Here is a 23,617-nt window from a genome sequence, read left to right on the forward strand (position 1 = left end):
ACTATTGTTCATAAGCCTTAACCATTTTTGAGCCCAGCTGGTGTGGCTCAGTGGTTGAGCATCGACCTATGAACCAGGAGGACACGGTTCGATTCCCGGTCAGGGCACATGCCTAGGTTGTGGGCTCGATCCTCACTGTGGGGTGTGCAGGAGGCAGCGGATCGATGATTCTCTCTCATCATTGATGTTTCTATCTCTCCCTCTCCCTTCCTCTCTGAAATCAATAAAAACGTATTTTTAAAAAAGAGCCCCATTTGACTTTTTCATGAAAATGTCCCCCTCAAGTTAAAAAGTATATCCTTGTTATTCACAGTTTACAACTCTTTCTAATGGAGAGAGACCTGCAATTAGACATTTAGTAAAGAAGTGCCCTTTCGGGTGGCAACAAACAGCTGGAGACATACAAACAACGGAGAAAATGGGGTGGACTGCCTTGTAGGGAAACGGACACACACGCCCTGGCCACTAAGGAGTTAGTGCAGTGTTAGTAGTCCAGGTGCTCAGTGCTGGGACCTCCCACGTTACCGTGAATGAGTGGAGAGTCTCGAGCTCTCTAATTTTAAGGGTGAGCTTGCTCTTGTCTTTCCTCAAGATACGAATTTCGTTCTGAGACTCTAGGAGGTTGGTGGAAATGTGGCTGTTGGTTTTGGCCAGCTGGCTGATCTCCTTCTGGAGGATGAAGTAGCTTTCGGCCAGCGTCTCCTTCTCCTTCAGGAGCTCATCCCACTTCAGCGCCACTTCCCTCTTCTCGGCCAGCAGGCTGCTGTTGTCCTGCAGCGCCTGGGCCCGGTCGGCCACGGCCGCCTGGTGGCTCAGCCGCAGGTCATCCAGGATCTTGCTGAGGCAGCTGTGCAGCTCCTGCAACTCCAGCTTGGACTTGGACAGGGAGGCGAAGTCGCTGCGCAGCGTCTCGATGTTGGCAGCCAGCCGCGCCGTTTCTGCAGTCAGGAGCTCCTTTTCCTTCAGGATCTCCGCCACCTTCTGCTCAGAGGTGCTCTTCTCTTGGACGAGCCCCACGTTTTCGGCCTGGAGCTCCTTGGTGGATGCTCTCAGCTCTTCCAGCTCCTGCTCCAGGCACGCTGCCCTCCCAAGTAACTTGCTGTTCTCGTAGGAGGCTGACTCGCTCTCCTTGGCCCGGGCCTCCTGCTCCAGGAGCAAGGACTGCTGCACCGCGCACACCTCCTCCTTCAGTTTCTGGCACTCCTCCTGCAGGCTCAGCCCGTCCCTCAGCATCTGGTCCTTCTCGGAGCAGCACGTTTCCAGCTCAGCCTTCAGGCTCTCCCTGGCCTGCTGGATGTGGGTGTGCTCCTTTTCCAGGTGCTCTTGGGCGCTCTGGGCCTCTTTCAGCATCAGTGAGAGCTCGCACTTGGCAGTGGCCAGTTCTTGGTTTTCCTTTTTTCTCTCCTGGAGCTCTTTCTTCAGAGCATCGAGGTTACCCAAGAGCTTCATCTTCTCTTGCACGACGAGCCTCCTGTTTGCAGACTCTTGCTCGTACTTCCTTTTAAGCTCTCCTATGCAGTTAATGGAATTCTCTCTTTCTGCAAGTAAATCTCCGTTCTGTGTTTCCAGCACAGACTTTTCCTTCAGGAGGCTGTCCAGCTGCCTTTTGATCTTAGACGCTTTCTGACAAACCGTCTCCTTCTCCGAGGTCAGGTACGCGATCTTCTCGTTCAGGCTCGTCTCCACGCGCACGGCCTCCCCGGAGCACTGGCCGAGTTTCTCAATGACGAGCCTATTTTCACGCACGAGTTCTTCCTTCTCGGCCAGGAGCCTCCTCTCAGACATGGCCAGGATCTCCTTCTCGTGCAGGAGCTGGATGCACTCGGAGTCCGTGATCTCCCGGCTGGCCTTAATCTCCTCCAGGAGCTTCGTGAGGCTGGTGTTCGCGGCCTGAAGCTGCATGGCCTCCAGCTCGGCCTTCCTCAGCCCTTTGCTGGCAGTGTCCAGCTGCGCACGGAGCCCGCTGGCTTCGGCGCTGAGCAGCTGTTTGACCTGGAGCGCAGTGGCCAGGCTGGTGCTGAGCTTGTCCTGGTCCTGAAGCAGTGCGCCCTTCTCCAGCTGCAGGTCCCTGCTGCTCTGCAAGAGCCCATCCATTTCGACCTTTAGGGCTACGCATATGTTTTCAAGGCCCGACTGCTTCTCCGCCGCTGACTTTTTCTCCGCCGTGAGATCTTTGATCTCCTGCACCAAGGCCTTCTGGTCTCTGACCAGCTCCTCGTAAGAGCTCTGCAGCTTCTTAATGGTCTTGTCTTTATCTTTAGCCACAGCAAGGTTCTCGCTCACGAGCTTCTTGACGCGGTCCTCCAGGTGGTCTTTTTCTTCCCGGTCCTTCTGGCACTCGGCGGTCAGGCTCTCCTTGCTGAACTGGAGCTCCTCCACGAGGGCCTGCAGGGCGGCTATGGAAGCCTGCAGAGAGGCGTTTTCTGTGCGCATCTTCAGGAGCTCTTCCTGTGTGACAGTGACTTCCTGAAGCAGTTTCTCTCTCTCTGCAGCCAGAGCTTCACTCTGGAGCTGCCCCTGCTGATGCAGCTTTTCTTCTAAGAGTTGCTCCTTTTCTAAATTAAGGGCTTCGTTTATCGACCACAGCTTCCTCTGGTCTTCCTGGAGGAACGTTACTCTGGTCTCTGCCTCTACAAGCTTGGACATGAGCGCACCTTTCTCTGACTTTAAAGCATTGCCCTCCTGCGCCAGGAGCTGCTTCTCTGACCTCAGACCCCTCAGCTCTTCTGACATTAGCTCGGTTTCTCTTTGGGCTGATGTTAACAAACAAGTTAGCGACTACAGAAACAAAAGGTGGGGAGAATGGAAATAAGATGAAATCAAGCAGATACATGCAAGCCCAGATAACTTAATGTAGCCTAAATCATAAAAGTTAAAATTTTTATAATAAATGTCACGAAAACTATCTGAATAACAAGGGAAAGAGTACTGAAGAAAAGAGCTCATAAAAGATACTACAGAGCAGGATTAGCTCTGCAAAGGGCCAAGACAGCTATTAGTTTCTTTTATCTTTCAGAGAATTTCTGAGATTATTCTTGATAGCTTTCTTAAGGTAAAAACAGTAGTGTGGCCCGGCCGGCGTGGCTCCATGGTTGCGTGTCAACCTATGAACCAGGAGGCCACAGTTCGATTCCTGGTCAGGGCGCAAGCCCAGGTTGCGGGCTCAGTCCCCAGTGCAGGAGGCAGCCAATCAATGATTCTCTCTCATCACTGATGTTTCTATCTCTCCCTCTCCCTTCCTCTCTGAAATAAATAAAAATATATAAATTAAAAAGAAAAAACAGTAGTGTGATTTTTGACATCAGGGCATAAGATTCTTCCCTGCCATTCTAATTATCCAACAATGTCTATGTAGAAAGGAGGCACAAAAGAATCTTTAAAAATACAATCCAACGAACTATAAAAAGTGAGCATATTTTCAAAAAAATAAAAGTGCGGGGGGGGGGGGGGGCGGGGTAAGGGCAAGGGAAAAAAATCTGTTGCTTTCAAACTCACGGCAGGCCCTTACTTACTAAAGGAGAGTTGCTGGCCTGACACGGATCTAGTCCCACTATTACATACAACATTAAAAATACAGATTACTTCGCTAAGCTCTGGCAATGAAAATAAGTGGGTTTTTAAACAAATGCACTGGTTTACAGATACATAAATTGATCACAGTGTCTCTACCAGCGCCATCCAGAACTTTCAGCAATGGTGTAAATGTGCTCCGTCTGCACGGTCCTGTGTGCTAGCCTCTAGCCACATGTGCAAGCACTTGAGCACGGTGAGTGTGACTAAACGGTCGACCTTATTACAATCTGACTTATCATGCAAAGCGAAATGAGTCAGGAAGAAAAAGCTATGAACCACATGATTTCAGTCATATGTGGGATATAAAACTGACACAAACAGTATGGTGGCCCCCGGTGGGAAGAGGGGCGGGGAGTAGTAAAGGGTAAAGGGGGCCAAATGTATGGTGGCGGAAGATGATGAGACTTTGGGTGGTGGGCACACAATGCAATATACAGACCATTATCATAGAAATGTGCATTTGAAATCCTTAAAAACACAATCCAACATATATATATATTTGACTAATTTACATTTGAATGGCCACACGTGGCTAGTGGTTACTGTCCTGGACAGCACAGCTATAGATCCAGGGAAACAGAGGCCTCAACTTGGGAAACAGAGGCATCCTGGGCTCCATGCACCTCCTGGAATGTCACATAAACTTGTTGAGTGTATATGTAAACTTTCCCAGGAAAAACATCTTAAGATTTCATCAGATTCTCAAAAAGAGCCTATGAGCCAGTGTTGTTGACAAACACCAAAAGCCACAGAAACCGAATATCCAGACACTTTGGAGGGGGAGCAATGCCGGCCTGTGAACCAAATGACCTTGTAAACAAACAAACAAACAAACACCCAGCCAGACTTTACACAAACTACTAGAATGCTGTGGTCAGGTCAGGCTGCAACATTTTTAAGGGAAACAGGAAAAAACTGGAGTCCGTCCAGATCAAGGGAACCACAAAGACAGACGATCTGGAACTTACATCCAGTGTTAAGTGAATGGCTCATAAATCTTTAGATATTGTACAGGGAGGGAGAAGAGAAAGCCCTGGTGTCCAGCATGCAGGAGGGAGAAAACTTAGGCATCTTATACATGACATATATTGTGTTATGATCCACTTTATTTACAAGTTTTAAATGGGATCCGTTTCAAGACCTACAGATGCTCTTTGTAGATTTTCTTTCTAGCAAACTCCTCCTCTATAAACATTTCTCTGGAACATTAAAAATAAAGACAAGTATTTACTTTTCTTTCAGTAAGTTAAATGGCAGTAAGAAAAAGTTAAAAACTAGTAGGAAGGTTGAACATGAAGTTACCAGAGTCAAAAAAATCTACTAGGGTACAGATACAATCCTGACCACAAAACGAAATGCAATACATCAAGTTCTACTCTATTTAATAACAGATGTTTCCTTGCGGGCCCTGAATCCAGCTTCCTTCAATAAGCTCACTGTGCCTTCCTGGGGAGCATGCAAATAATAACAGATGTTTCCTTGTGGGCCCTGAATCCAGCTTCCTTGTCAATAAGCTCACTGTGCCTTCCTGGGGAGCATGCAAACTGTGAACCAAATGACCTTGTAAACAAACAAACAAACAAACACCCAGCCAGACTTTACACAAACTACTAGAATGCTGTGGTCAGGTCAGGCTGCAACATTTTTAAGGGAAACAGGAAAAAACTGGAGTCCGTCCAGATCAAGGGAACCACAAAGACAGACGATCTGGAACTTACATCCAGTGTTAAGTGAATGGCTCATAAATCTTTAGATATTGTACAGGGAGGGAGAAGAGAAAGCCCTGGTGTCCAGCATGCAGGAGGGAGAAAACTTAGGCATCTTATACATGACATATATTGTGTTATGATCCACTTTATTTACAAGTTTTAAATGGGATCCGTTTCAAGACCTACAGATGCTCTTTGTAGATTTTCTTTCTAGCAAACTCCTCCTCTATAAACATTTCTCTGGAACATTAAAAATAAAGACAAGTATTTACTTTTCTTTCAGTAAGTTAAATGGCAGTAAGAAAAAGTTAAAAACTAGTAGGAAGGTTGAACATGAAGTTACCAGAGTCAAAAAAATCTACTAGGGTACAGATACAATCCTGACCACAAAACGAAATGCAATACATCAAGTTCTACTCTATTTAATAACAGATGTTTCCTTGCGGGCCCTGAATCCAGCTTCCTTCAATAAGCTCACTGTGCCTTCCTGGGGAGCATGCAAAAGTGCTCTCCAGAATCCTAATCTCTGGGAGCTGTTCCTCCAACCAGGCTCCATTCCCTGCTCACCTCCGCACCTGGCCTCTGCCTCTGGCTTTTCTGCAACAGGTCTCTCCTAGCCCCTAGCGCAAGCTGGCTGCAAGATGGCCAAGATTAGAGGAACAAGCTTTTCCACAACAAAGAGTCTATTCCAAGAAGGCAGACCGATCTCAGCCACATCGGACTCTTTGTGACAGCAGAGGGGGCGATGGCCACATGGTACGCTCAGGGGAAGAGACCTGCAGCTACGGCCTACCCCGGACAAGGGCAGCGGCTGGTGGGAAATGTGATTCACCATGAGGCCATGCACTGGCAAGGTGAACATTTGTCAAGCTCATCTCCTTAGCTGCCACTTGCTAAGGGCCCTTCCAGCCTGAAGCAGAACCCAAGCAAACAAATGCAACATAATTCCCTCTGCCACTTACTCTAGCATCCTCGGCTTGTTTTTTCAATTCCACCACTTCCTGCAACAAGTCCTTGTTCTGCTCCTGGGTGGCCGCCAGCCTCTCCTCTGTGCCCCGCAGCAGCGTCTGCAGCTTCTGCAGAGCCTCCTCATGCTTCGCCTTGGTCTCAGAACTGGCTTCCTCATACCTGGCTTTCAGATCTTGACACTGGTTGTGGCTCGTTTCCATCTTCTTTTCCTGCGGGAGCCCCGAGAGAAGAAATGAGTCGCCTCACCACAACTGAACTGCCCTTCACCTTCCTCGCCAGCAAACAGTCCCATGTGCTCCCTCCTTACCAGGTCCAGCAATTTTTTCAGCAAATCTTTCTTTTCTTCCTCATGCTTTTTAGTTGCTTCTTGCTGGCTCTGTTCAGCTTTGAGAGTTACATCCCCAATACTTTTCTGCAGACAGCTCACATTTTCATTGGCCTTTGTAAGTTTTAGCTGTAATTCTTCCACATTTCTAGGAGAAGTTTCAATACACCATGTCAGATTTTTCAAAAGAATGCTTTCAGTTCTAAAGTTCTACTAGAAAGATACTATTAATCACAACTGATAGTATCTTTTAATTAGATGTTATTAATTACTCATAATTAAATAGTATGAGTAATTAATAACATCTGAAATAAGCAACAACCAAAAAACTGTATTTGTCCTGAAGACTAATTTTAGCAACTGTCATAGCTATAAATACATTATTTAGAGTAGCAGCTACTATAATTGTTAGGATTATTTTATGTCCATAGATCTACAGGGAAAAATGAGTGGAAAGTAAACATATTGAGTATTTACAAAGTGTCAAAATTTTAGCAGACTAGATTATAAAAAACTCATTCTAGTGATGCTTGAGAACATAAAAATGACAATAAATAACTTAAAGAACTTGGGGTGCCCAGCTGATGTGGCTCAGTGGTTGAGCATCAACCTTGAACCAGGAGGTCACAGTTCGATTCCTGGTCAAGGCACATGCCCAGGTTTCGGGCTCAATTCCCAGGAGGGGTGGCTCTGTTCAGCTTTGAGAGTTACATCCCCAATACTTTTCTGCAGACAGCTCACATTTTCATTGGCCTTTGTAAGTTTTAGCTGTAATTCTTCCACATCTCTAGGAGAAGTTTCAATACACCGTGTCAGATTTTTCAAAAGAATGCTTTCAGTTCTAGAGTTCTACTAGAAAGATACTATTAATCATAATTGAATTAATGATTATAAATATTATGAGTAATTAATAACATCTGAAATAAGCAACCAAAAAACTTGATTTGTCCTGGAGACTAATTTTAACAACTGTCATAGCTATAAATACATTATTTAGAGTAGCATCTACTATAATTGTTAGGATTATTTTATGTCCATAGATCTACAGGGAAAAATGAGTGGAAAGTAAACATATTGAGTATTTACAAAGTGTCAAAATTTTAGCAGACTAGATTATAAAAAACTCATTCTAGTGATGCTTGAGAACATAAAAATGACAATAAATAACTTAAAGAACTTGGGGTGCCCAGCTGATGTGGCTCAGTGGTTGAGCATCAACCTTGAACCAGGAGGTCACAGTTCGATTCCTGGTTAAGGCACATGCCCAGGTTGTGGGCTCGATTCCCAGTAGGGGGCGGGCAGGAGGCAGCTGATCAATGATTCTCTCTCATCATTGATTTTTCTATCTCTCCCTTCCTCTCTGAAATCAATAAAAAATATATTTAAAAAAATGTGGTCGAACAAAGATGCACAGAAAACATGGGACATCAGCCTAGAAATGGAGAAGGGAAACCTGTGGTCCCTCTGGGCGTTACACCTATAAAACACCTATGGCAATGGAACTGCTCCAAGACCCCATGTCACGGCCACCAGCGGCACCCGCCTCACAGCAAGTCTGACCAACGTCGGTCGAGCAAGGCTAGTCGCCAGTCACCCACTAACACTGAACTGTGTGTGGTGTATGGCGAAGTGTAAACATAACTTGTCCAAGTAGTGACACTTTCAGAATCTGAAGTCTAGTGGTCCTAAAGTGTCCTCTGAAAGTATTTGCCTTATAAAACATTTTATTTCTATATGGCAGCTATCAAAAGGAGAAAAAAATCAAACAAGACCTCAGAATAAAGACAAGAGCGGAGATTGGGATAACAGAAGCATTAGCACTGAGGAAGTACAACGGAGCGATGAAGAGCAGCAAGGACTGGGAACTGGCCTGCCTAGATCTGAAACCTCAGGCAAGTTACTGAACCTCATTAGGCCTCAGTTTCCTTTTCTTTAAAATGGGAACAATAATATCCTCACCTCATAGGATTACTATGAGAATTAGGAAATAGTAAGGGCAGTAAAAATATTTTTAACTGCTGCCCAGCCAGTGTTGCTCAGTTGGTAGAGCATCATCCCATGCACCACAAATTCCTATGCACACTGCACATATCTTATTTTGAAGTAAAAAAACAAAACGGGAACAAATACAATATTTGTATTTGCATGTGGCCCGCAGGCCGTAGTTTGAGGACCCCTGTCCTAAAGTGTCCTCTGAAAGTGTTTGCCTTATAAAACATTTTATTTCCATATGGCAGCTATCAAAAGGAGAAAAAAATCAAACAAGACCTCAGAATAAAGACAAGAGCAGAGATTGGGTAACAGAAGCATTAGCACTGAGGAAGTACAACGGAGCAATTAAGAGCAGCAAGGACTGGGAACTGGACTGCCTAGATCTGAAACCTCAGGCAAGTTACTGAACCTCATTAAGCCTCAGTTTCCTTTTCTTTAAAATGGGAACAATAATATCCTCACCTCATAGGATTACTATGAGAATTAGGAAATAGTAAGGGCAGTAAAAATATTTTTAACTGCTGCCCAGCCAGTGTTGCTCAGTTGGTTGAGCATCATCCCATGCACCTAGCGGTCACCAGTTTGATTCCCAGTCAGGGCACATGCCCAGGTTGCAGACTCCATCCCCAGGATGGGAGTGGGGGGGCACGTCCAATTGATGATTCTCTCTCATCATTGATGTTTCTATCTCTCTCCCTCTTCCTAGCGCTCTCTCTCTCTCTCTCAAATCAATAAAAACATATTTTAAAAATATTTTTAACTGCCGGTAAAAGATGTTACTGCTGTTGATAAACTACTACCTTTTCCTAACAAGTCAACGGAAGGTCTACAATATTGTATTCCTTAGAGGTTAAGCAGTAGACTCAAGTATACACTGAGGTAACAAGAGAAAGAAGAGACGGGAAAGAAAACACAACAACCCTGAAGATCTGGGCTACCCTCCCACCGAGGCCCTGCCTCAGAGCCTAACCTAAAGCAGGCACTCTCATGAGCATTCATACGTACCTTTCTTTCTGACGTAACTCGTCATTCATTTTTGTCAACTGAGAAGAATTATCTCCTGACATTTTCATTATTTCTGCAATGTCGTTTTCCAGCTTTTCTTTTGCCTTTATCAACTGCTCTTCTCTTTCATCTCTCTCTCTAAATTTTGCCTCCATGCCTGAATTCTCTCTCTCTCTCTCAAATCAATAAAAACATATTTTAAAAATATTTTTAACTGCCTGTAAAAGATGTTACTGCCATTGATAAACTACCTTTTCCTAACAAGTCAACGGAAGGTCTACAATATTATATTCCTTAGAGGTTAAGCAGTAGACTCAAGTATTCATTGAGGTAATAAGAGAAAGAAGAGACGAGAAAGAAAACACAACAACCCTCAAGACCTGAGCTACCCTCCCACCGAGGCCCTGCCTCAGAGCCTAACCTAAAGCAGGCACTCTCATGAGCATTCATACGTACCTTTCTTTCTGACGTAACTCGTCATTCATTTTTGTCAACTGAGAAGAATTATCTCCTGACATTTTCATTATTTCTGCAATGTCGTTTTCCAGCTTTTCTTTTGCCTTTATCAACTGCTCTTCTCTTTCATCTCTCTCTCTAAATTTTGCCTCCATGCCTGAATAGACATAGAAAAAAAAATAGCACTGCTGTTATAATGAACAAAAACTGCCTGCCTGTATCCCATACACCAGCCTTGCTCTGAGGATATTTACATATAGCAATCCCTGTGAAAATTATACTCTAGCAAAGAAGACAAGCAATAAACAAGATCAATAAAGAAAGGAAATACTATAATAGATAGTGCTGAGTGCTAAGAAGAAGAAAATACAAGCAGAGAAAGGAGCAAGAAAGAAGTTGGGGGGTTACATCTCTGATAAGGCCTCCCTGAGACGGTGACAGTTCAGTTAAGACCTGAAGGAAGTAAGGCAAAGGGGCTGCAGGCAGAGGGGAGAGTGAGTGCAAAGGCCCCGAGGCAAGAACGTGCTTGACATGCAGGTGTCTCCACGGAGGCCACTGCGGCTGGAGTGGAAAGGACAACGGGAAAACTAGTGCAAGAGGAAGTGGAGAGAGAGCGGAGCCTGTGATGGTAAGGACCACAGCCTGTGGTCCTAAGTGATCTGGGAGCCAATGGGCGATCCTGAGCAGAGGAGTGGCAGGAGCTGGGGCTGACTTGATGCTGGAGGATCGCTCTGGCTGCTGTGCTGAGAACAGACAGAAGGGAACAAGGGCAGAAGCAGGCAGGAGGCCAACTGCTGGAGTAGCTCAGGTGCAAGGTGGTTGGCTTGGGTCAAGGACAGCAGTGGGAGTGGAGCGATGTTGTTGGACGCTGGCTCGTTTGAAAACAGGACCGAGAGGGTTTGCTGAAGGTTACGGACCTCAAACAGGTATTCTGTCCCATTATATCACCATAATGAGTGAAGACATTAAGCCTGAATAGATGTGTTACTCTAACATACTGCAATGATCTCAAATCCTAGGGAGCCTACTATACTTAATGTTTAGTAACCAGAGACATCTTCTTACCTGTTAGGTTTTCTCGCAACTTCTCCAATTCAGAAGACAGCGCATTAAACTGCTCCTCTTTTTGGTGTAATTTATTTACAGTTTCTATTTAGGATAAAGTGAAAAGTTTAATATATTTCATATTTAACAAGCCATCTAGAGCTTGGCAAATCATATGCGTGAGATCTGAAGTCACAGGAATACTACAAAGTCCCATTGCAAATCAAACACTGTATAATGAACCTCAAGAATATAAGCACGTATCTCTTTTGCCTCCGCAACTCTGTAGATTAGGCAGGCACCAGGCATCCTTCCACTTAAAACTCAACAGAGCTATCAGGGACTAAAGCTTAGGCAAGATAATACTTCCCTTAAGTACACTTACATTTTAATATGAAACAAACTTTAAGTCAAAAGAAGAAAATAATGCCCTGGCTGGTGTGGCTCAATTGTTTGGAACATCATCCCATACACCAAAAGGTGGAGGGTTTAATTCCTGGTCAGCGCACATACGCAGGTTGTGGGTTTGATGAACCCCGGTCGGGGGGTGTGCGGGAGGCAACCCATAGGTGTTTCTCTCTCACATCAATGTTTCTCTCTTTTTCTCTCTCTCTCCCTCCCTCTCTTCCTTCCTCTCTCTAAAATCAATAAAAATAAAAGAAGAAAAAAATTGCTAGCATTTGAGGCTTTAGGGAGCCAATGGAATGCAGTATTACTGGGCACTGCAGGGGCCTCGAGGATGGTGCAGTCGGACTGTGGGCAGCATGGACTTTGCGTACTGCAGGGGCCAGCTCCACTGTGAGAACGGGACATTCTCTAACGCAATCTGCTCACACACTAGAAACACATACTGTGCAGCCCAGCCAGCATGGCTCAGTGGTTGAGCGTTGACCTATGAACAAGGTTATGGCTCGATTCTGGGTCAGGGCACATACCCAGGTTGTGGATTCAATTCCCAGTGTGAGGCACGCAGAAGGCAGCCAATCAATGGTTCTCTCTCATCTCTGATGTCTCTATCTCTCTCTCCCTCTCCCGTCCTCTCTGAAATCAATAAAATATATTTAATAAAGAAAAGAGAAACACATACCTTGCATATTCCTCTGGACAGAGACCGCCTCCTCTGAAGCACCAGCAAACTTTTCTTTCTAAAGAAAGAAGAATTGGGTATTCAGAATAGAGAGATTTCAAATTATGAAAACTAAATGTTTCAGTTCTAACTACGCTACCTAATTTTTGTGGCTGGTTTTGTTTCATTAAAACTTACACTTAAAACACGAAGGCATCAAATACTACCGTATGCATACTGTGCCTGTATAAGCACGAGTGCATGAGGTTTGCATGTGCGTGTGTGCATGCCTGGGCATACACATGCATCTGGATATATGTGTGAGTGTGCACACATATTTAAGTATATGCATGTGCGTGCATAGTGTGGAACATGTTTCCCTTACCTTGTTCCTCCATAAGCCTATGACTTTCCTTTCCCACAATGTCTGGGTATCATTGCCACTGCTTATGATGATCAACCTTGATTAAGCTCATGTTTTTGATGCAAGAGGCAAGGTAGGAAGAACAGTTGAGAAAAGCGAAGAAAAAAAATATCATACCACTTGGGATTAGGGAACGAGGATATAGGAAATAAAAAGGCATTTCCTGATGTGAATAAGCCAAGTTGTAAGGAAGAGTTGTGTGAATCTGCGGAATCAGGACCTGCCTTGCTAACAGAGGGTCAGGGGTCCAGGATGGCTGGCTGTCACCAGGCAAATGGAGAAGACACAGTGCATGGCCTCATCATACATGAAACCAAACGTGCTGGGTGCATAACTAGGAAGGTCCCTGTGTCTAATAAAACTAAGCACTCAATAGCATGCCAAAGCAACACATCACCAGAGCAAAGGACAGATTATTTTTGAAGGTCCCCTTATGCACGGTTTCACTTTCCATGGTTTCAGTTCCACAGTCAACCAACGTCTGAAAATACGAAATGTGGAATCCAGAAAATAAACAATTTGATAAACAATTCAAACGTTTTAAATTGTGTGCTGTTCTGAGTAGCGTGATGAAATCTTGTGCCATCCCACTCTGTCCCGCCCAGACGTGCCTCATCCCTTTGTCTGGCGTCTCCATGATGGATACTCCAGCTGCCCCTTAGTACCTTGGTAGCCTTCCTGGTTATCAAATCGACTGTCGAGATATCGCAATGCTTATTGCAAGTCACCCTTATTTTACTGAATAACAGCCGTTAGAGCAGTGGTGCTGACGATTCAGATAGGTAAAGATCAGCATCACGTGCTCCCTTTTCAGGGTGGGAAACCTTATTTCTGCCCAGGGCCATAGGGATATTTATAACACCATTCACAGACCATACAAAATTATCACCTTAAAAACTGGCATGTGGTATTTGGTCAAACATTTAATTAACTCGTCCCTAATGCCTTGGCAGGGCCAGACCAAATGATTTCTTAGGCCATATATGGCCCACGGGCTGGACGTTCCCCACCCCTGCAAGTGAAAAGGTGAAAGTCCTCAACTTATTAAGGAAAGAAAAAAAAAATTGTATGCTGAGGTGAGAATCTTCTATCAGTGAAGCTGTGAAGGAACAGAAATTCCTGTTAGTCTTGGTGTTGCACCTCAAACTCCAAAAGTTAGGGCCACAGTGCGTGATACGTGCCTGATGGAAAAGGCATTAAATTTATGGGTGGCACAGCCAGCGTGGCTCAGTGGTTGAATGTCAACCTATGAACCAGAAGGTCACAGTTCAATTCCTGGTCAGGGCAGATGCCTAGGCTGTGGGCTTGATTCCCAGTAGCAGGCATGCAGGAGGCAGCTGATCAATGATTCTCCCTTCCTTTCTGAAATCAATAAAAATATTTTTTTAAAAATTTGTGGGTGAACAAGCAGAAAACATATCTCAATTAATGGCAAGATTTTGTGCCAGAAAGCACTGAGCCTGTACGAGGACTTCAGCAAGGGGCCCCTGAAACGAGTGACCACATAACGTTTATTACAGTACATTGTTATCACTGTTCTATTTTATTAGTTATTGTTAATCCCTTACTGTGCCTAACTGATAAAGTAAACTTATCAAAGATCTGTATAGCATAGGAAAAAACACAGTACATACAGGGTTCGGTACCCTCCCCTCGCAGTTTCAGGCATCCACAGGGGTCTTGGACTGTATCTCCCGTGGATAAGGGGGGACGACTGTAATACCTACCTTTGTTGCTAGTTTGGGTGTGATCTGATCCCCCCCAAGGTCTTTAGCAGCCTATTACTAATAAGTCTGATTTAAATCAGTACTTTGAAAGAGAAAGAACTAGGTACAATGCTTTTTCTTTGTGGAGATTTTTGTTTGTAAACAGGAACAATTCAACTGGCCAGAGACTCAGGCTCCCAGCAGGTACTTACCAACACCTGAAGTTCTTTCTCCAAAGCCTCTTTCACGTGACTGACTTCACTCACGTGCTCCTGGAGTTTGCTGAGTGTGAGCTCTTTCCCCTGCAGCTCTTTGGAAATGCTACTAGCCTACCATACACAGTTACATGGTGCAAAAGCAAACAAACAAAAACAAAATAATAATGAGAAACAAAAAAATAAAACAAAAAAATATTATGAGAAACAAACACAACCAAACACAACTGAAAGGGATAAAGGTGGGGATAAGAAACCATTTTTGTTTTTTTTATTCTAAGAAACAAATGACTTTTCATAGTCAGTCCGAGATATAATGACCTAATGTCTATTTTAAGATAATCAAAATAGTGTTTTTCTATTGCTATATTTGGAATATCAACATGATTTAAAGCAGAAAGTGCAGATGCTTACTTTCTGAGTTAGTTGAGCAATTTCATTTCCTGGACTTTAAAAGCCCTAAGATAGAAATGATGGGTACATGTGGTCTGGGTTATCATTTTCTGTATTTTTTATATGCCTAAAGTATTCCAACAGCTAACATAAAAATGAAATTATAAAAATGCACTAGACCACAGTCATCAGAAATGGGCTTTCATTAAATCCTGATGTTAAAAAAAAAAGTGCACCAACTTTTATATTAGCTGCATATTCCCCACAGATTTTTGTATTTTGATTGGAATTTTGGAATCGAGTGAGGAGATTTGAGAAAAATTTCCTGTAAATAGTTTATCATCTTCAACGAAGGTTACTTAGCAATTTTTGCCATTTGTCCGTCCTCCCCACTTAACCCTCACAACCCTTCCTTCTTTGCCGATAGAGCTGCTTCTCCTGCAAAAAGCTCAGAAAATTTGGCATCAGTGCCAGCGCCTCACCGAGTGGCAGGAGGACTGGGAAGAGCATTAGCTCCTGGAACAAGCCATGAAATGAAGACGACATTGTTGAACAAGGCTCGCTGTAGGAAATGAAGCTGGCAGACATTTCACCTAACTTCCCACACTTTGACCAAAAGCATCCTCATCCAGTCTTTCCCCCCAAAGGAGGAACAGTGTTCTGCTTGTGGCACAGAAACTCTCCAACGAGACCTAAGAGGCACTGCAAAGGGCTCCAGGCTCTCAACCCGAGCTCTGCCGTGAGCGTCACTCATCACGGCATGTTCATATATAACAGCCAAGTACCGCTCGGAGCTCACATTGTTTTCATATACGACCTCACAGACAAGGCAACTATGGCGCTGGGAAAGGAGACGATCATGTAAGTTTCTATCGAATTCCTTCATTCATTTACCTTAGCGCCATCAATTAGGGAGTTCTCTATTTTAGAAAGAGATTCTAGACTGGAACTAAGCTTGAATGGGAGATCACAGAAAAGCATGGAGGTAAAGGAACCCACTGGAAACCAAAACGAATTCACATAATTGAGCCATTATTTTCTCCCATTTCCTCAGATGAAACCATACTGAGGATGATCAAAACATACTATATTCAAACTGGGAGATTTGTTAGCACCAAGCAATTTGTCTTACTTAAATCAAGAATTTGGAAGATGAGTTAACTTCAATGCAAAAAACAAACAACAAAAACCACAAAACCATACAATGAAAAATAAGAAAAGCAAATGGAAAAGAAAAAGATGAAGAATGTCAATACAAACCTTGTCACTTGCAGCATTCCTTTCCACCTCTAAATTTTTAATCTGTTGCTCAGCTGCCTCAAACTGCTGTCTAAGTTTCTCGATCTCCAATTTACCTTCGGAACTGGCTTTCCGAAGAGCGTCCAGATCCAGCAGCTTTTCCTCGGCAGCCTTGAGCTGCGACGTAAAACTATCAATAACCTTGGTTTGCTCACTGCACTGGGCTTGCAGCACCTCTAGCTCCTTTACCTTTGTCTCGGCTTCCTGCAGTCTGTTCAAGGCGTCTTCCATTTCTATCAGGTGCTGGTCTTCTGCCTTGTCCAGTTTCGACTGGACGGCTTCCAGACTGTTCTCTTTCTCCTTAATGACCTCCATCAGCTTTGCCCTGACGGCTTCTATCTCTTGAGTGTGAGCAGACCGTTCGGAGTCTTGTTGATTCTGCAAGCTTTCTATTTCGTGCTGGTAATCTAGTCTCATTTTCTCTATCTGCGTTTTCAGTGCGGCCAGCTCGGCCGTCTCTGTCCCCACCCCCTTGCTGAAGGAAGCCTTCAGCTCCTCCATGGCCTGCTGGTGGGACGCGATGGCGGTCTCCAGCTTGGACTTCCACAGGGCTATCACGTCCGAGTTCTCCTTGTTGGCGTGGTCAAGCTTGCTTTTCAGCGACTCGTTCTCCTTGGAGAGCTTCTCTGAGGCAGCCTGCAGAGCCTTCACCTCCTTCTGATGCGTCTCCTCCTGGGCTCCAAAGTGCTCCTTCAGGGAAGCGATTTCTCTTTGGTGGTCAGTACGGGCGGCTTCTAACTTCTCTTGCAAAGAGCTGATCTCTTGCAAAAGGGAGAGCGACGTGTCAACATCCCCGGCAGGTTTATTGGACTCGAGCCTTCTTCGCAGCTCGGCTACTTCCTGCACTCTCAACGCTAGGTCTTTCTCTAGCTCCATTATACGAGACTTTTCTGATACTGTAGCCACCTATTAACAGCAGTCCAAAAAAAAAAAGAGATCATTTAAATAACAAATCACTGACGATTTTCTTTAACTTGGAAGATCTTAAGTAAACCTATTCCCATCTCAAGGCAGCAAACTACCCCCACAATGCCTACATGAGAGTCTGTCTCTAGCTATGATCGTGGCTTAAGCCCAGTTCTGGTAGCTCCAATTCAAAACTATAATCTTTGTCAAACTTCCACCATCTTGACATGCTAAAGGAATCTAAAATTGATATTGAGTTTAACTCCAAAAATACTTCCTTTTCCTCCAAAGAAGCTTAAAGCGAGGAAGTACACGATTACCAGCATGAAATTGGTAAGAAGTTAACAGAAACAGTAACTTTCAAAGTTCTCAAATATTTCTGCAGGCTGGTAGAAAGAATCCTCCTTATTTTGCCTGCTTTTTCTCTCCACTTCACTCAGGATGTATAAATGCTTATTGATCTGATGGAGATGATTTTAAAGGAATGTGCTGTTCAGTTTAGTAGCCACGAGCCACCTATGGCTATAGGGCACTTGAAATGGGCTCATCTGAGCTGACATGGCTGCCAACATAAAATATGCATCAGATTTTGAAGACTTGGAGAAAAAAGAACATAAAATATCTTGTTAATGATTTTATATTGACTGCATGATTAAATGATATTTTGGATATATTCATTTAAATAAAATATATTATTAAGTTCACTTGTTATCTTTTTTGAAAAGTATGTTAATGTTAAAAAAATAGCTCGTATTATACTCCTATTGAATAGTATGGGTATCAGAGGTGTAAAATTACCTATCCAATGTTTCAACGAATAGCACATCAACTGTAGAATAAAAGCCTCAACTGGATGATGAATTAACTTACTAACCTTCTTTTTTAAAAAATGACAAAGAAAGAATGATGACTTACCTGCAATTATATAAAAGAATCCTGCCCTAACCGGTTTGGCTCAGTAGATAGAGCATCAGCCTGCGGACTGAAAGGTCCCAGGTTCAATTCCGGCCAAGGGCATGTACCTTGGTTGCGGGCACATCCCCAGTAGGAGATGTGCAGGAGGCAGCTGATCGATGTTTCTCTCTCATCGATGTTTCTAACTCTCTATCCCTCTCCCTTCCTCTCTGTAAAAAATCAATAAACTATATTTAAAAAAAAAAAAAAAGAATCCTACATAGCACCCCCTCTTGGGACTGTTTAATTCTGTCGCATTCTGAGGCGCACACCTCGTTCCCTTAACCCAGTGGTTCTCGGACTCCAGTGCACGTGAGCCACCTGGACACATGTCTACAGTGCAGGTGCCCAGTCACTCCCATATATTTTGATCCTATTTCATCTCTGGAGGGACCCAGGAACCTGCTTCTTTTAAATACACACCCCAGGACTAAGAAAAACACGTAACCTGTGGCCTTTCTTTCTTAGGAAAGTATTTCCCTCTGCCACCTGTTAGGCAGTCAGATTAGTCTACAAAATATGTGGGAATTAGTAGCCTCGCGAATAAAAAGCTAACCTGGGAAATAGAAGGGAGCGTGAATGACTAAACACACCAGTGAGTCCCAGACCTCCTGGGTCAAACTCCTCCCCCTCACTGCCTGTGCTGGGACCGGAAGGAATGGCTGCGCTGATTCCATCTCCTCTGTCCACGTACAGGCTGTGGTATCAATAAAGACTAAAATGTCCACGGGAAGACAGGAAAAGAACGTACTTGGGCCTCCAAAATTGCACGATTGAGTCACTAAATACCTCAGAGCTCCCTATACCTGTTGTGTTTCGGGGCCACAGCCGATTCAGATTCGAGATGTTAATTCATCAACGTTTTTTCTGGGGTGTGCAGCAGGGTAGTTCCAGAGTTTGTTACCACAAAGTCAGGTACAGAATATTGACAGGCCCCACTGCTACCAGGTCTATGACAAATAAACCCAATAGGGCAATAGTTCTTAATTCGGCAGAACAAAACAGTCAAACTGAGGAAATGCCACGTGAAGAAAATAAGTGAAAATAATAAATAGTGTGACTGTACTTCATGTAGCATTTTCACAGTACGTCTATTTCTTTTTTTTTTTTTTTTTAATTTCCCAAAGTCTGCCCTCAGGCAAAACTGCCTATGGGTTTGCCTCTCCTGTTAATTTGAGGCCAGAAAAGCCAGGTGTCATTTCTTATTCTTGCTAAGATCTCTATAGCCCCGAGCACAGCGTTTATGAGCTGGGCTTATTGGCTTGTAGGAATCCTAAAGCGCTTCCTAAAAGGAGTACAGGTGATATGCAACATATATGGGGCACTGGCTGATTTCACGTTTGACAGACCAAAAGTGAGGATCAACAGAAGACACGACTTGTTACAGAAAAATGACAGCTTGAGCCCTGACCAAGTAGCTCAGTTGGTTAGAGCAACGTCCCGATACACCAAGGTTTCGGGTTCGATCCCTGGGTCAGGGCACATAAAAAGATCAACCAACGAATGCATCAATAAGTGGAACAACAAATTGATGTTTCTTGCTCTTCTTCCTTCCTTTCTCTCTCTCTCTCTCTCATTAAAAAAAATTTTAATTTAGAAAAAAAGAAAAATGACAGCTTGAATCAGAAATGTGTGAATAAGCCATGCGGTGAATGGATGTCTTCTTATCCACAGCCACACAAAAAAGCATCAAAGGTGTTTGCTGACAAAGCAGTTTGGGAGAGGAGTTTGAAAGTAAAAAACTATCCTTCCTTCCACCATGGAGCTCAGCCTTATCATCAGTCCCTTCTACTTCCCAGGCCAAGTCTTTGGCTCTTGAGCAATGGAGAGACCACCAAACTACCAGGGTATTTCTCTCACCCCATACACAGGAGATAGCTTTAGTGTTGAGACTGACTGAGAACATTTTCTTTCTTCTTAAAAAAGTAAAAACATGACTTAGAGAAGAAAAATCACTCAATTATGTAGATTTTTAGATCAGTCGATGATTTGTCAACAGGGACATTTCTAAAAATACTAATGATTCAAAAGAAAAAAAATCAGGTTTTATAACCAATAGTTGATCAGAGATAGAGTAATTTTTAAAATTTTAAAATTAAGATCTGGGCAATTTAGCCATTGACAGTCAAATTCATTGATACACACACACACACATATTTTCTTCCATATAAATAACTCATATCATTTTTTAAACGTTTCATCACAAAACTATTCCCATAATAGTCAGACTCTGTGGTTAAGGGTACAGAGTCTGGGGCCAAATGGCCTAGATACAAATCTTGGCCCCACCTTACTATTACCTGTATGACCTTAGGCAAATTACTTAATCTCTTTGTGCCTCAGTGTCCTCATCTGTAAAATGGGAACAATATTACCTGGGGTTGTGGTGAGACTAAGTTAATACTTGTAAAGTACTCAGCATAGTGCCTGGCATGAAGTAAGCACCGTGTAGGTGCGTTTAACAAGCATATAAGCAAAAACATGACCAACGCAATGGCTCCAAGGGGGCTCAGCGTGGTAAGAAGCCATTCTGCTTCCCAACACACCTTTCCTCCTACAGCTGGCATTTTAACCACCGAGGTGACAGAAAGGAGGGAAATGCAAAGAGAAAGCAGATATCAAGAAAAAAACAGAAGGTAACTGGGGTAAAAGTCCTTAACTCTCACTTAAAAGAGTCAATGTTTCCATTCCCTTCCCCCAAGAGGCCAGGGACGGAGGCAGGAAAAGAGAGCTAAAGTAAAAAAACAAAAAAACAAAACAGTAACAAAAAAGTATCTAGAAAACCCAGTGACTAGGAATAGGGGGATGAGAGGACAATTGACTGCTTATGGCGAACCGGAGAAATAAATTTTGAGGTAGGAATACAAAGGACCACAAATGCAGCCATGTATACAAATGTATACAGTTGTAGAGTTTCTGGTCTTGGTTTTGGCTGAGTGAGGCACAGGAATGAGTCTTTTTACCTTTGACCAAAGATTTGACATAAGACTCCTGTGCCTACCCATCCGTCTAAGCTCACGAACAGTATCAAGACCAAACTCAGGTTGAACCACTGGGTCAAGGCTTAGGCCATCGCAAGGCGTGTCGCCCGAGGTGTCCAGCATTCACATACACGGGTCCGCTTCATTAAACAGTGAAAACCATTACCCTAGTGTCTTCTAACTCCCTCTGGAGTTTGTCAGCTTTGGTCTTTTCAAAGAGCAGGCTCTGTTCAAGCTCCTTAATGCGGGCATGCTCCAGTTTGGTCTGCGTCTGTTAGTAAAAAGGAAGAGGAAGAGAACAAACAGTGCCACCGTGACATGCCAGCACAGGAGGGGACAGCGGCATGCAGGCTGAGCCACCAGCACCTTCCGCCAGAGGACGAACAAGACGGGAGATGGAGACGGGAAGAGGATGGAAGTGAGATGAGGAGGTTGGGGGTGAGGATGTAAACTACCAACAGGAGGATGAGGTGGGCGGGGGACATGAGCTAGGCTATTGAGAAAGGAAAAATGGAAAACACGTGAGGCAGGATGAAAAATGTCAGATGCATGCAGCCAAATACAAGTTATATTGATAAGTGAAGTTTATCAGCACAAATTAGAACAGTTAATATTCCTCTAAACTACCATTCTTCCCTCCTCCCCACAACAGCTATTTGACATTAACGAATATGTAACTGTCTTGGTGACTTTAAAAAGTAGATTGACCCTCACAATGACCACTATGACTAAATACGGAGAAGGTAATGTAGCAAACCTTATGAATGGTCAGTAAATCCCTAGAGCAGCACCTTGCACTTTGGCACAGATTTGATATGAACAAGGGTCAAGCATGACACCTCACAGGGGGACTCTAGAAAGAGAGCTAAGGAAATCACACCAGTGGCCTCTGATGAGACTCTCGGCAACATTCTCACATCTGACAGGAAAGAGCCACTAACGCTCTAATTTGTTTCCAGCGGTGGCTTTTCTAAAGGCTGTCACCAGAAGAAAAAAGAAAAAAGGAAATCAGATTTACAGAAAGAAAATTCCAGTAACAGTTATACTCCACAGCCTTCATCCCTGGGGCTCAGAGCAGCAGAAAAGTTTGGCCAAAACTGGACTCTCTATCTTGACCCCTAGGTAGTTCTTACCTCAGAGGGAAGAAATGGTGACACCACGAACGCGTGAGTTTGAACTCCACCAAGAAGAGCTGGTGAGACCCTATTGTGTTCCAAAACCCCTGAGCTTCTCCATCCTCCCTCACTCATACGGAGCCCGATGGAGAAGCCGGAGGTGACCTCTTTCTAGCAGGTTTAAGTACAACACAACCTTCATCAAATAATCCTGATGTCCGTCTGAATGCACCTCTTTCCCGCTCACCTCTCTCCCCGCCAGGTGCAGTGTAACCAACGGATAAAACCCACTGAGAGCGCTGTTCCCAGAAGCTTCTAGTTACTGCAGTAACTTAACTATTTTGTGGTTCCAACCGGTCAGATCTATCGGTCTGAACCATTACGGGAAATGAGAAAACGACAACAAACTCTAAATAAAGAAGCAAACAGTAGTGCAGAGCTTACTAGAGGGTAGGATGCTGTACACTGTAAACGTCTTTACTACCGCCAGTGGAACTCTGGGGAGGCCAGTGCATTTAAGAGCTCCCTTTGCTTGCAATCCAGGTATAAATCACCATGGAACGCTTAAACAGTGAACACAAAATTAAAAACAAAACAAAGCCATCTCAACCCCTTCAGCTCTTACACTCAACAAAAATAACACTGGAAACCTAGTTATCTGGATAGTCCCCTTCGTCCAGACGTGCCTCAGACAGAAGTTGTTCTGTTTACTGCTTCTACAAGAAAAGAATCTGATCCAGGACTACGTAACTGTGGTCGCAGCCTCAAGCACTGAAACCCTAATAGCAAAAGGCAACAAAACCTTTTTTCTCCTCTGGACACCGAGTTCAGTGTCCTGGGGGTGAAAGGTCACCACTTCAAGATAAAAAGCCCATGACCACTGAGCGTGCTCCTCACCCCCTTCCGGGTGACTGCAGCGAGACCTCCCTGCTGGCGGGGTGCACACCAATGACCTGGGACTGCACCACGGTCTCTGACCAGTCATCAGCACGGGGACTAGTGATCCACTTCCACGCCATGGAATGCAGTCAAAACGTTACACCCAACAGGACAACCCTCCTTATTAACTGACTCCTTTCTCAGAAGAAGACACGTGTCCCAGAGGGCAGTCCTGGGACAGGCGGAGAGGGCAAGCAGAGGCTCTGCAAGAAGCGCACAGAGAGGCGGGAGGGAGACCCCATGCAGACTGACACTGGACGCAGCGGGAGCCCGTGTGGGAAGGAGAGAGGAGACCCAGATCACTGAAGTAGCTGCACAGAAAGGGAACCTTCAGAACGGAGGCTGTTGTAAAAGTTCAGTCTTGAGTTGTATATTCTACCTGCCAGGAGGCGGTGGGGAGAAACAGTGTTTGCCTTAATTTTGTTCTCTTGTGGTGGTAAATCACAGTGAGAAGTTTTTGGGTTTCTTTCAGTTGGCATCAGAGCTGAAGCCTGGCTTTCGAGGTCACTTTGGTAAGATTTGAATTGGGTGTTTAATCTTAAGCAG

At 44.2% G+C, this 23,617-nt stretch overlaps 1 protein-coding gene across 1 annotated transcript in view; it reads right to left on the bottom strand.

Moving 5' to 3' along the window:
• The window catches only part of CLIP1 (CAP-GLY domain containing linker protein 1), a 72,477-nt gene that overhangs the window by 27,429 nt on the left and 21,431 nt on the right, over positions 1-23,617 (bottom strand). The window contains exons 10-17 of the mRNA XM_005875452.2: positions 21,184-21,288; positions 16,138-17,082; positions 14,482-14,598; positions 12,161-12,218; positions 11,095-11,178; positions 10,030-10,186; positions 6,559-6,724; positions 6,245-6,460 (exon numbers count right to left, since the gene is read on the bottom strand). Coding sequence (XP_005875514.1) covers positions 6,245-6,460; positions 6,559-6,724; positions 10,030-10,186; positions 11,095-11,178; positions 12,161-12,218; positions 14,482-14,598; positions 16,138-17,082; positions 21,184-21,288 — 1,848 coding nt within the window. The remainder of the gene's footprint in view (positions 1-6,244; positions 6,461-6,558; positions 6,725-10,029; positions 10,187-11,094; positions 11,179-12,160; positions 12,219-14,481; positions 14,599-16,137; positions 17,083-21,183; positions 21,289-23,617) is intronic.

The sequence above is a fragment of the Myotis brandtii genome, unplaced genomic scaffold, assembly GCF_000412655.1.
Source record: "Myotis brandtii unplaced genomic scaffold, ASM41265v1 scaffold463, whole genome shotgun sequence".
Lineage (NCBI taxonomy): Eukaryota > Metazoa > Chordata > Mammalia > Chiroptera > Vespertilionidae > Myotis > Myotis brandtii.